The 15,121-nt window shown below is 37.3% G+C and overlaps 1 protein-coding gene across 1 annotated transcript in view; it reads right to left on the reverse strand.

Annotated features, from left to right (window-relative positions):
• Positions 1-15,121, reverse strand: part of LOC122816888 (V-type proton ATPase catalytic subunit A) — a 449,147-nt gene that overhangs the window by 193,061 nt on the left and 240,965 nt on the right. Inside the window, exons 7-9 of the mRNA XM_044089962.1 lie at positions 10,021-10,183; positions 6,378-6,486; positions 4,358-4,480 (exon numbers count right to left, since the gene is read on the reverse strand). Coding sequence (XP_043945897.1) covers positions 4,358-4,480; positions 6,378-6,486; positions 10,021-10,183 — 395 coding nt within the window. The remainder of the gene's footprint in view (positions 1-4,357; positions 4,481-6,377; positions 6,487-10,020; positions 10,184-15,121) is intronic.

Here is a 15,121-nt window from a genome sequence, read left to right on the forward strand (position 1 = left end):
TAGAACAGGATATGTGGACTGCCTTGGTCCACATGAGTGGGGCAATAGAAATAAAGAAGGAGAGGCCATTCTAGACTTCTGCCTGGCAAATGTCTTGATGGTGTCCAATGCATGGTTCAGCAAAAGAGACAGTCACAAGACCATATATAAGAGTGGCCAACATGCAGCTCAGGTAGACTTCCTCCTAGTAAGGAAAAGGCATTGGAGTAGAATCACCAACTGCAAAGTCATCCCCAGTGAAACAGTCAGCCAACAGCATAAACCATTGGTTTACACAATTAGTTGCAAACAATAGTCAGAAAAGGCTCTAAGGTCAATAGAGACTAAGCTGAAGGCCTGGAAGTTGACTGCTGAGATAGAACAGGAGTTCAAGGAAATATTCAGGGCTCTAGCACCTCAGGAAGAAAAGGAAATAGGCTGAGTGAATGAAGAATGGCAAGACCTCAAAACAGCATACTTGAGGACTATAGAATAGTTAGTTATTGAATTTAAAAGCTCTGGATAGATGAACTATTTAGAGAATATATATACACAACAACATATTGTTTGAGAATATCCATTTTGATTCATTACAAATTTATGTGATTTATCTTTAATTAATGAAACAGGAAGTGACGTTAATTTTGCATTTACTATTTAAATGATTCATTTGTCTTTATTTCTTTGTATCTGATGAAGTTTGACAACATTGCCAAATGAAAGGGCTAATAAAATCTTTAAATTCTTTAAATAAAATCTTTTAAATTCTTTATTTTCAGCCTTGGAGTGAATAGCCGACCTTGTCTTTTTAAGTTTAGTTATGTGGTCGAGCCAGGTATGGAAATAAGGTACATAAAGAAAGCTGGTGGTGGATTGCAGAAGTCCAGGAAGTCATTCAAAGGAAAGAAAGAGTTAAGAAAAAACGTGGGAGATAGAAAATACAGACCAAGCTATTAAGGAATACTGGTTGGCTAACAAATAGGCTAAGAGAGCATTTGTAATAGCAAAGAGCATTGCATCAGAGGCACTCTACCAGTTGCTGGAATGTGGTTCACTAGATGGGACAAATAAACTCTTAACAGATTGCAAGGCAAGAAAGATAAAGACACTCATCAGATACTGTTAATATGGGATGCCGCAACAACCTACTAACCAGTCCACAAGACATTAAAGGCAAATGAAAGGAGTACTTCCAGGAACTTCTGAATGAAGAAAGCCCCACAGCAGCTGTACTGCACCAGACACGATCTACAAAGAGAGAAGAGGAGGAGCCCACCCTAGAAGAAGTAAAAACAGCACTAAGGAAAATGAAGTCAGAGAAAGCAGCAGGCTCAGTTGAGGTCACAGCAGATACAATCAATATGTTAGGTGAATTACAGGAAAAAGGGCTCCTGAATGTACTCATGGCAGTATGGAGAGAAAGGTGTATCCAAATAACTGGAAAATCAACATTCTAGCATCAATGTACAAGTGCAAAGGGGACATTCACAACTGTGGCAGTATACAGGTATCAAAATCCTGTCACACTACATGAAAGATCTTGAGATGGTGATTGATAAATGAATGTGCAATGAAGTGGAAAATAAGGATGAGCAGTTTGGATTCAGATCAGGAAGCTGCACAACCAACCTAATGTTTCAGTGGGACAGATAGCTGAGAAGAAGCTAGAGATGAGGAAAGAGTGCAACTGGGCATTCCTAGACTTGGCAAAGGTATATGACAAGGTCCCAAGAAAGGTGATTTGGGCAGTCCTATGATGGTTTGAAGTCCCAGAAACATTGGTAGAATTAGTGCAGGTTTTGTACAAGGACCCAATGACAGAAGTATGAATAGTGTTTGGTCTCACAGAGAGGTGTCCAGTGGGAGTGGGTTTGCATCAGGGTTCATCTCTAAGCCTAATGCTGTTCATACTGGTGAAAGACTACATTACCAAATAGTCAGAGGGGACAGATCAACACACCTGCTGTATGAACACAATGTGGCATTACAGGCAGGCTTTCAGCAAGAACTTCAGCAAAGGGTAGGGTAATGAAATGTAAAACTGAAGGCACACAGGATGAAACTGAGTCCAGACAAGACAGTTGTAATGGCAGGAAATTGGGAAATCAGAAGAAGCTGTAAATTAAGATCAAATAGAAAATAGTGGAAAACGTTAACAGCCTCAAGTATTTGGGAGAGGTGGTTGAGGAAAAGAGATGTCTTGTGAAGAAGTCAAGGCTAGAATCACAGGGATGAAGTATGACAGAAGAATGCTAATGAAGCTGAAAAGTAAAATGAACAAATCAGTTCAACCAATATTACTGCATGGTACAAAATGAACAAATCAGTGCAACCAATATTACTGCATGGTATAAAATGAACAAATCAGTGCAACCAATATTACTGCATGGTATAAAATGAACAAATCAGTGCAACCAATATTACTGCATGGTATAAAATGAACAAATCAGTGCAACCAATATTACTACATGGTATAAAATGAACAAATCAGTGCAACCAATATTACTGCATGGTATAAAATGAACAAATCAGTGCAACCAATATTACTGCATGGTATAAAATGAACAAATCAGTGCAACCAATATTACTGCATGGTATAAAATGAACAAATCAGTGCAACCAATATTACTGCATGGTATAAAATGAACAAATCAGTGCAACCAATATTACTGCATGGTATAAAATGAACAAATCAGTGCAACCAATATTACTGCATGGCATAAAATGAACAAATCAGTGCAACCAATATTACTGCATGGCATAAAATGAACAAATCAGTGCAACCAACATTACTGCATGGTATAAAATTAACAAATCAGTGCAACCAATATTACTGCATGGTATAAAATGAACAAATCAGTGCAACCAATATTATTGCATGGTATAAAATGAACAAATCAGTGCAACCAATATTACTGCACGGTATAAAATGAACAAATCAGTGCAACCAATATTACTGCACGGTATAAAATGAACAAATCAGTGCAACCAATATTACTGCACGGTATAAAATGAACAAATCAGTGTAACCAATATTACTACATGGTATAAAATGAACAAATCAGTGCAACCAATATTACTGCACGGTATAAAATGAACAAATCAGTGTAACCAATATTACTACACGGTATAAAATGAACAAATCAGTGCAACCAATATTACTGCATGGTATAAAATGAACAAATCAGTGCAACCAATATTACTGCATGGTATAAAATGAACAAATCAGTGCAACCAATATTACTGCATGGTATAAAATGAACAAATCAGTGCAACCAATATTACTGCATGGTATAAAATGAACAAATCAGTGCAACCAATATTACTGCATGGTATAAAATGAACAAATCAGTGCAACCAATATTACTGCATGGTATAAAATGAACAAATCAGTGCAACCAATATTACTGCACGGTATAGAAACCTGGGCGGTGAAGGATGAGTGGTAGGATGCACATTGTGGGGCAGATAATCAAATAAGGACATCAGAGCAGAAGATAAAGTAACTTCAATTGCAGACAGGGTCAAAGAGAAGTGAAGAAGATTTGGGACAGAGAGAAAGAATGCAAGAGGAAATGAGATGGATGAATCGTGTGAGAGAAGAACTCTGACATGCTGGTGTGACTGTCGAAGATGGTAGGAGAGTGGCATCGAACTGAAAGAGATGGCAATAGTTGATGCGATACCCTCACCCCATGGAGAAAAATGGGAAAAAGTGGTTGATGATGATGATCTTACTGTAACTGTCTCTCTTCTACTACATTCTAAGGGATGTCTCAGTAAACATCACATTGTTTTAGAAAGTATGGTCTTCTTGGATATGGCCCCATCTCTTACGTGGTCAGAAATATGAAGTTGCAATGTTTTTTTCAGATAGTACCGAAACCAGAAAGAAACTGTGTTCTACATTGGCATTATGCAACACTAGAGGGCATATTCCATGGAGCGGTGTGTGAGGAGGTATGAAATGGAGAAAAGTAATAGACAATGTGCTATGACTGCACACTTTAGACAACTGCAAAATATAGAAATGGCAGTAGAAGCAGAATATATGTGCATGCAGCAAAGGATGGACACTAAGAGACTTTTTTTCTGTGATGCTTACATAATGGAGCCCATAATAGTTAATAAGTATAGTGCATCATTATTAACTATAGTAACCATGAACTATAGTGGAGCAGTATTTCAACTAAGGAATGCTCTTATAATTGCAATTACCATATTAATCTAAAAACATCACTGCCACTACTATATGCTACATAAAATCAGGAGAGAGAAACTATATTTTTCATACTGCCCCACTGTATTGCTCTTTTTTTTTTTTTTCAAATTCGATTTTCTGGTACAAGTGTTAGACTGAAACAAAAAAGGTACTTACCAGCTGGCATTTCTGCCAGACGACCAGAAATTTCTCTTAGTGCTTCAGCCCAGCGGGAAGTTGAGTCAGCCATCATACTGACATTGTAACCCATGTCACGAAAGTACTCTGATAGCGTGATACCTGGATGTGGGAAGAAATGGGTTATGAAATTTTGCTTCCTAATGTTGCAAACATTTTTCTCCCCTACAAACAAATCATACTCCTTACTTTCTACTTCCCATTTCTTTTGCCTCTCCTTCTGTTTTTACGTATGAAATTGCTGCAATAATAAATTAAAGTTGCCACTATAAAACCTAAAAACTGGACACCATCCACAACCATCTCATATTTTATTTTGCTCTTCACCTTCTGCTGTTAACTGATTATTTTCTACTCCAGATTCAGTAGTGCTTAAAGTGAAACATTATCATTTTGTGTGCACTCTGTTTCTCTCTTTAATATGCTGCCTGCATCAGAGGTAGACTATGGTAAATGTCTTACAGAACCCTTACACCCGATCACAGAAATTGGCTGTAGTTGTTTCACATAGTTGTTTTTAAGGCGTTCTATAATTTCTAATGATGGCTAGTGAAAAACAGTACAGTATCAAAAGCCAGCAAGCAACACACTGTCAACACTGTGCAGGCCAGAGCAAACACATTTAAACACGCCCACACAAATCTATGATCATGTGTAAACACACACATGCATGTGCATACATGCATGTGCATACATGCATACCTGCATAAACAAATACTCAGATGCACAACATGAACATGTGTGAAGTATACACATGTAGACAAATTCACATAGCTTTCAACCTCTTACTACCAGAATTAGGAAGAGAGTCTGAAATAATCAGGGACAAAAGCCTCAAACAGGGACACTTTTTAAATGTTGGCACTATTTCCTTGGAAATCTGAGAAAATAATACATCACCTTTTATTTTAAAAAATCACCAGTTTTAGAAGGATAGAGCAGAAGAGTGAGCCAAAATCAGGAATGCCCCTGAAAATCAGGAACAGATGGGAGGTATGCCTATGTAACACATAATAGTGTAGTTCTGATCACTCTGAAACTCTGCGTGTTGACATTCACAGCCTGTATTCTGCAGCTCTCTTCCTGCCTGATCTGTATTCCTGTTCTTTACCAGGAATGTCATCTTAACAGGCTGTTGACATATACATTTGCTGTAACATTTCTATTGGCCACTCAGTAGTACAGTTTGCAGCTATATTGCTGGTACTAGTCTTACTGGTAGTTGAAATTATGGTAGGTGACTATGCACCAACAGGCTAAGAGTAAGATGGAGTTATGCAGCTTAACAGGTAACCAGAACAAAAATCAAGAAAAAATGCTGCATAGTTTTTCAAATGTGGTCAATCCATTGTAGCTTTTTGTTCCTCGAAACATAGCTTCTGCCCTTGTTTCTCCTTTCTCCTAGCAGTTTAGCTGCATTCCATCTGTGTATGATTTTATGCTCATGTTTGTTGTGAGATTCCTTGGCCAAACACCTGTCAGTATGGAGTGCTTGCACCTCATCCCTGACCAGTACTGTCTCCATTTCCACTATAAGGATGATTGCTATGTTTCATGTACGCTCATTCTCACATCACATGACATATCATTGATCATGATGCTGCATGTTATCTCCCAGCTATATTAAATCTCATCTCATTCCCCATTACATAGATAATAAAACAGCATGCTTCAGCGACAGACTATGTGCTTTCTAGTTCACATTTCCACAAGGTTCACTTTTACTCATTATATGGTGATACTAGAAGTCTCTCATATATCATTGATGTATTTCTTTTTGCAGCTTCTTAATTCCCTAGCTCTTACCTCATTTGAAAATTTCACTATACTAACAGTTATATCACCAACAAAACATCATCAAAGTATATGTGCCTTTATTTTCAAAAGTATAAGAATGTTTTCATAATTTAACTGCTATCCATCTTTCTTTCATACAAATATTTTTGTAACATGTCTACTATATGCAGTCAAATAAATGCTAGAAATTGTCAATGAATACCTGTATAAATGGATGCCTCCCTGGCTGCGACTGGCATGTTGGAGGTATTTGCCACTAGTGATGTTCGTTTCATGATGGTCTCTGTCTTCCCGTTAACTTCCATAGTTAGCTTGAAGGAAGAAAAATAGAAAGTGCTAGGTGTGCTGACTGATAAGGGTTATTTAACTATCCAGATTTATCTGTTTACATACTGCTCTGCCTTTCAATGTGGGCCTCAAAGGACTCCATTCCCATTTCCTTTATTAAGATTCCTGTGTACCCATTCTCACATGAAATCATTGTAATCCTCTTCATCTCTCCTTATGCAATATTCTAGGAACAATCACTCTTTTAGTGAAGAAGCTTTTCTTTGCATCCATGCTAAAAACAACCATTCTAATTTTTACATGTCTATACATAACAGTCCTTAAAACATATTCTGTTGTAGTATTGTATTCACTTGTATGCATTTTCCTTAGCCAAACTACAAAAGGTAAAGTGGTTTACTGTATTGTAGAAATTAGAAATTTAGATGATGACGACACTGAGCGTGCAGATGACAGTATGTCATTTTTAATAGCATGTGAAAAGACCAGATTGAATTTATGAACTGATATGCATATTTTCCTTACATTTTTTTTTCAAATTTGTTTTATAGCCAGTCTGACAATTTCAGCAAGGATAAACATATACGTTTATCAACAGTAGAAGCCATAACCAAAAAAATAAACCAAAAGGAAAATCAGGTTGCTGTAGTAAAATCCAAGACAAATCCACAATAAATAACTCCAGTAAGTGCTTTTATCTGTAATAAGACTTCTTCAGACTGGAAGTTAACATTCACTAACACACATTTAAACACTTTTTTTAAAAATCACATGACTATGTAATTAGTGTTTTAACCCTTTACGTTTCAGGTACATAATAAAGTCTTCTCTGTTGTTCAAACCGGGGGTTCTCCCTACATAAAAAGATTTACATTCTAAGCAAAAAGTGACATAAATTACATACTTAGATTTACACGTAAAAACTCCATTGACAGTTATTTTAACATTATTTAAAGTGCATTCTGTTTTCTCTGTGAATAAATAGTTGTACATATTATAGTTATAGCACTTAACCATTCCATTCTTATCTGACCTTGTTTTTGGTATATTCAGCTTACTTTTTTAAAACGTTTTGCACTTTTCTGAGTAAAAAGAGGCTTATGCCCTATTGTTTCTAATAACTCAGGGAGGACATACAGACTCCACACAGAAAGCACTCCAGCTGAGAATTGAACTGGGGAACCTCTTGCTGTGAGGCGACAGTGCTACTGCTACACCACTGCACCAACCAAATTAGTTAGATTTAGCTTCATCATACCGGAAAAAGAATTAACAAATCAGAGGGACTTTGAGTGATTACGTATCACTCAGACATCCAATACATCATTTAAGATTATTAATCTGCATGATGGCTGAATCCACCTGCAACAATGAGCAGTTACTTTGAAAGAGACTCACAAAATATAATTTTCTTAATAAACACCATCAGTCTTTTCATACTGTGAACCTAGACCTGAAAAACTTGAAAAATCTAGCAAGTGATCTAGCAAGATCTGAACTTCATATAAAATGATTCATTTTAACTCTGTTCCATTAGTTAAACTCTAGTGGAATCATCCTCTTTGGAAAAAAAGAGGAGATTAGGAGAGAAGCAAAGTACAAATCAGAGTATTGTTTTTGTTTTGTTTTCCCCCTGGAATAAGCATGATCTTTGCATTAACCTATGCTTAGAATATAGTTTTATGACTGCACACCATCATACTGGTCTACATATTGCAGATAACCCTCTCACTGTCTATGACAATTTACAGAATATGGATTGGATTTTGTCTTGGGGCATTTTTCAGAAATATTACATCATCTTCATAGAAAATTATGCATACCATATGTTACAGCAAAGATATGCTATCAGTATGCATATTGTGTGTGTGTGTGTTGTGTATATATACATATATATATATATATATATATATATATATATATATATATATGGGTCTGCTTCATTTGGTCAACCCACATTTGGTCAAAAATGATTTCAGGCAGCATGCTTCACTGAAAGCTCATTTCATTGAAAGCTCATTTGGTCGAATTTCATTTAGTCGAAAATGAAATATAGCCCCTGCCCCACTGCAGTGCAACCATGGAGTGAGAATATTAAGTAAGGGGGGGTGTGGGGGGGATAGCCATGTCATTGCTTTTCTTCTTTGAACACCCTTCCAGACTACAACATCAACATTTTAATATAATTATACAATCTCTCTCTCTCTCTATATATATATATATATATATATATATATATATATATATAATATATATATATATATATATATATATATATATATATATATATATATATATATTTGAGCCCTTACAGCAGATCTATAAATTAGTACATTCATGTGGAGGTGAAATCCCTGTTAAAGAACCTTTACATTTCAATTTGTTTTGTTTAATGTCTTCTTTTAATGTTTAATGACTCAAGCTTCCAGTTACTTTTGGTACTAAATCTGACACCTCCTTCTCTATATCTAGCTTCACTGATCCTAATGTGTAACTTCTTTTTATATACCTTAAAATAAAACAAAGGACCTTGTATTTATTTGTATCTTTGAAATGTCTGTGATCCACTTTTGAGAATTGTTGTTCTGTGTGATCCAAAATATACTTTGAGTTGTGTGACATCTAGCAGTGTTACATTGTTTTCTTCCCGTAGTGCAACTATTTATGTATCTGTTCATTTTTTGATATTTATTTAGCCTGTTCAGGACAGGGGAGGAGGCAGAATCTGTCCTGGCAACCAATGGGCTTAAGGTGCACAGCTAATCCTGAATGAGATACCAGTTCACTACAGCAAATAGCAAACAAGAAAGACAATGAAAAGGATCAAACTTACCACGTGTACTAGCCACAAGAATTAAAATGCAGCTAATGCTTTCTGGACAGCTTCACAAACAAAACTTTTTATCTGGTCATAGTTCAACTAATACAAGCTAAAACATGTATCCGTCTTCTTTATTATTTACTTGTGAAGTGAAATGAATTAAAATTACATTTTTTTCTCTGGACGACTGAACCTGTACCAGCCACTTTCTCCCCACCACACATTACAATGCAGAGACCGTGAAGGATATCAAGCAATCCATCAACTGCTGATTTTCCAAACGATTATATGAGCACCAGAATCAACTGAAAGTTTTCATTTGAAGCCAGGGCAAAGTTATGATAACTGTAGTTATTTCTAGGGGAAAAAAGTCATGCATTTCCCTTATGTGTGGGTTGTACCCCACACTGTACTAATGCAATCAATTCTGACATGAAATCACCGAGAAAGAAAGAAAAAAAATTGAGCCTTCACTAAATATGACACACCATTTTCAGTGAATCTGTATTAGAACTGATGGCTTCTATGAGCTGTCCTGATTCTGACTCTGGCAATCATAGTTTATGTTATGATTTAAAGAGAATCCTAATAAAATAAATGTCATAAATACATGTAAATGTAAACAATATTAAGTGCTAGAGATCACAATGCATAAAACATATATAATATGCAGTCTAAACTGTAACTGATTCTTTAGGGAGGAACGTCAGTGGCAGAAAATACTTTGGAATATTACCTCAGGGAAATCTCGAAGCACTTCTGACATCTCATTCCCTCGTTCTCCACAACCAACATAGATGATGACATCACTATTGGAGTACTTCGACAGTGATTGTGAAATCACAGTTTTACCACAGCCAAAAGCTCCTGGGATTGCTGTTGTTCCTCCTTGGACACATCTGTACAGCATGAAAAATAATGTGGAATTCAGTGATGTGTGATGCTTATATAACTCGGTGTTAATTGACAGACATCACAACTTGTGCAATCTGCAGAAATGATATTCCATAGCTTGAAATAGTATATTATTTAATAGTTTACAAGTACTGAAAACAACTAGAAGCATGCTGATTAGAAGTATGCTTTTGTCAATACAATATCAAGCACAACTCCATCGATACATGCAATTTTGCAAAAAACGAAATAGGCAAGATGTTTTTATTGGAAAGGCAATGCAGTGACACAAAGGTTAGCATTGCTATCTCACAGCACTGCCTGAGGTGTCTTGTACACAGAGTCTGACCGTCCTCCCTGTCTCCCTTTGGGTTCTCCTGGGCACCTTGCATCCTCCCTTATCCTGAAGATGTGCCACATGTATGTAGGCATTCCTCCAAACTGCCTGCTGGTGTGCAAGATGTGTGAGAGAGTACTTGTGCACATCCTGCAGGAGGATGATGCTCTTTTCTGGATTTGGTTTTCTGCCTCATACCCAGAAGGTTCCAGAATGGTCTCCAGCTTACCCATGAGCCTGAACTGGATTATGCAGGTAACAGGACAATAAAGAATGAACTAGCTGATCCAGAATACTGAATAAAACTACTTACTCGTGCAATATTGTTACAGATATTTGGCAACATTCATACCCTTGAGATACAAAGAAATATTTTTTTTCTGCCTTGACAATTGAGCGTTACTATAGGGGAGAAGTTATTTTTGAAACAAAATTGTTTAAAACTGCACTATAACTTTGCCTCTTTTCATATCAAGAGAAACTTCAGAATTCAGCAGTTGATAGCATGTATTTTATAATGGATCTATGAATACGCAATGCATTTGAAAATTAGGTTGGCCGAAACATGTTTTTTTTTTCATATTAATAAAATGTGACATTATATGATCCAAAAAAGCAACACCTAAATAACTATGAGCAGCCTATTAACAAAATTTAAAAAAATCATCCTTCTCTGAAAATTAGTTAAACTTGCCACCATTATTTATAGTGTTGGAAGTTACCAAAACAAAACAATATTCTCCCGAAATAGTCATCAGGCAGAATCCACAAGCATATGTCAACATTCATGATCTTTATTGTGGCAGTGATTGCACTGCTGCCACCAGCCACCATTGTTATTGTGGCAATGATACCATTGCCACCAGTATGACCTCAAGATGGCAGCGTTCCAGCTACTGTGACATCAAGATGGTTGGCACTGGCAGGGATTCAATGCAACCACTGGCAACCAAAGGTGAAATGACAGCAAGAAATAACATACAAGTCTGCTTCAGCTAATTCACAATATAGAACCTGGCTGCAAGATAATAAAGGGAAATAAACACTTCTGCTCTGACTATGGACTTCAAACATCCACATCCAGACTGGACTGCATACAGTATCCTTACAAAACTGATTATTTGGCCAGTAACCCCCAGGCCCCTTTCTCACCACTCTGTCTGTGAACCAATGGCTTCCAGTTCCCCTTTATCTTAATAGAATTTTTCAAATACAGAATTCGCAGGAAGGCTTGCAGAATTCTCCATTTCTCCATAGCTTCTTTTGTGGCATAGTAGTATTGCCACCCTGCTGCTCTGAAATGAAGCCATATTTAAACACACCAATTAACTTTTCTTCTACCGGTATTGGACCTAAGTGGTTTAAATAAAGATGAGTGCTACACAGCTCATTAACCAACAGTGTAAATAATGATTACCATTTTCTCAGGTAGGTAACAGGTAATTAAATTAGGATTGATATCCACAAGAGATTAAAGGTTAATAAATTAACTTTACTTAAATAATAAAGAAAGCAGTGCAAATACTGATTAAAATATATGTAGGTTAGGAAACACAATGAATTGAAATAAAAATAAAAGACAAAAAATAGGATGTATACAGAAAAAAACTAAGCTCCAAATGCCTACATTCTCTAGCTACTGATTACTGCAGAAATTATATCCATGACTGTTATAAGTTAGTTAAACTAATAACTAGATATCATAGGTGAGAATCTTGTAAACAAGACAGCATCAACTCCTTCCAGTCTAGCGAGCACACACATAGTTATATACAATGTTTTTACCAGCCACCAATGTTCATCACATGACATTGTTTTCCTGACACTGCAGAACAACAAGTAATTAAACCAGTTTTACTTGTCATGCCAACAACAGAAACTGTCAAAACATATTCAGGTCTACTTTCTTCCCTTGAATCTAGCCCAGTGCAGCTTATGGACTAAAAAAAGTTACACCTCAGAAGGAAAACAGCTCCTGGTCTTTTAGCATTTTTTTTATATTCACAACAGCAGAGAGCAAGTCTGGAGATCCAGCACACTTTAAAAAAGACATTCTCTTTTCTTTTATATCCATAAAGACAAAAGTCACCATTCCTAAGCTTTGAGAATAAACAGAATGACTGCAGATGAGCAAGATAGAAGGAAAGAAGAAAGAAAGAAAAATACATTGCATTTTAACTGTTTCCTTTAGACTGGCATTAACCCTGGCATCACAACTTTTCCCCTTAAGAACCTCAAGCAAATGCTCTGAACCAATTCCTCAAGAAAAAAAAGCTTGAGACAAGAGTACAGTCTTGGTATACTACCCCATACTTTTCCCCAGATAGACTGTCTCACAGTTCTATTGGCATTACCACATATACATTGGATAGTCATGCTACAGGACTGCAAGGTTAGATTCCATCTAAGGTGTTTTACATTCTGCCCACTTGTTTTATGCAGTCATAGTAAAGAAATATTGACTGTAACCACAGTTAATTTTCTATCATGCAGTTACAGCTGTAATGTTTGTAAAGCTCAGACTATACTCAGACACACCTTCTCTACAGCTGGAAATGACTACTCCCTGGGTTGAAGACTCCCATAGTTAAAAACATCTACCTGTGCAAAGCATTTTTGTCTATAATCAGGCCTGTCTAAAACAAATGCTGATCTAGTCCTAGCAGCAGGGATCAAGGGTATCTGTTTGTAGCCCTTGGTTAAATAATATTGCATCGATAATTAATGAATGCAGCTGACTCTTTGTGACTGTTGAGTTTGCTGTAGTGCACACAGAACTCAGTGCTGCCATATTTCTTTAGCACCAGCCCCAATAGTGAGGCCTGGGACTGTTGACTTTCTGGATTACTCCTAGTTCCAACATGTTCTTCAGTTCTTCTTTCAGATATTCCATAAGGAGCTTGTTTGATGAGTTTTTAGGGTAGTCCTGAGTCTACAGGGTGCTCCTTCAGGTGAATGCACTTATGTCTACAAGTAAACATCACACAACTTCTGCCACTCAGATTACTTCAAACCTGCTAGTGTCTAGTTCTGTAGAGAGGGACTCCACATCCACTGAAGTGTCAGACTAAGGATCACAGAGGAATACCACCTCAAGATCCTACCTCTAGCACCACCTGCAACTCACAGCAGATACTATCAGGGCCTGACTACCATGATAGGCTTTTATTGTGTTAAGATTGTAGAGTTTCTGCTTCTGCCTGCTATGTGGCCTTTCTGTCATGTAGGTGACATCACTCACCTCTTGTACAATGGTAAATGGACCCTTTCAGGCTGTTTGCAGCTTTTTGACTCCCACAAGAATGAGTACATCTTGCTCTACATAACATTCTCTGGCTCTGGCTGCCCTGTCATACCAGAACTTTTGCTGATGTTGTGCCTTTGCTAGGTGCTCCTAGCCCCCCCCCCCCCATCAGTTCCCTATGCCTAGTCTTGAGGTTTAGGAGATATTCCATATCAGACTTCTTGTAAGAATCACACTCACCCTCCCACTCATGACAAATTAAATCCAGGGCCCCTTACCTTGTGATTGTACAGTAGCCCAAAAGGTGAAAACATTCTGATTTGCTGGGGCACATCACTGCATGCAAATAGAAAATGGGGTAGATACTTGTCCTACTCTTTCGCATAAAATGATATACAAACAGGGTTCCCAGACATCCCTATTTGAGTGGGACTGTCCTAAGATCAGTAGCCCAATCCCATGACCTGCACTGCCTCTTAAAACCCTGGTGAAACAGCCAGCTGTTCCACATTGAACAGAAGAGGCTCTGCTTTGTGATTTTTATTGGCTTGTATACCGGCATGTGGGCCAATCATAAATCTCCTACCGGAGTCACTTCTGTTCAATGTGAAACACTGGCTGTTCTGCATTGAACAGAAGAGGCTGTGCTGTGCAATTTTTGATTGGCTCGTATACTGGCATGCAAGCCAGTAAAATATCGCAAAAAGCAGAGCCGCTTCTTTTTAATGTGGAACAGCAGGCAGTTCCGCATAGAAGACTTTTTTTTTTAAGTGAAGACTTAGGTCCCTACCTGTCCTTTCAGAAATCTGGCAACCTTGTATACATGGTCATCAGCATACAGATAAACCTTTTCACCAGACCATTTATCTGTGGATGATAGGGGCTAGTATTTAGGTACTTTCAGTTCTGTAAAGATGTCACCTGGTCAAACTTCCATCTCTCAGTATTTTCCTAGGAAAACCTACCCTGCTGAAATTTTCTAGCAAATCAGTTTCTACTATCTTTGCTTCAATGGGAGACAGAGCCACTCCTTCTGGGTACCTAGTGACATAATCCACCACAACCAGGATATATTCCTTAACTGTGAAACTCGGGATACTCAGAAATCCTATAATATTTATAGTACTCTCTGAAATGGCTGCTCAACAACAGCCTTGACAAACTTCTGGAATTACTCACAGGTTTCTACAGGTACACTGTTACTTCCTTTGCAAGCCCAGGCCAATAAAGGTTTTGCATAATTCAACTTTTAGTGTGTGTTATGTCATACAGCCCACAGAAGGAATATCATGAGCTATGGCTGGAAACAGATTTGGTAGGCCCTGGGTACTACCCACTGCTGTATTACTTCTCCCAGTTTCC

Source organism: Protopterus annectens, chromosome 12.part0 (genome assembly GCF_019279795.1).
Source record: "Protopterus annectens isolate FY-2018-M chromosome 12.part0, PAN1.0, whole genome shotgun sequence".
Lineage (NCBI taxonomy): Eukaryota > Metazoa > Chordata > Ceratodontiformes > Protopteridae > Protopterus > Protopterus annectens.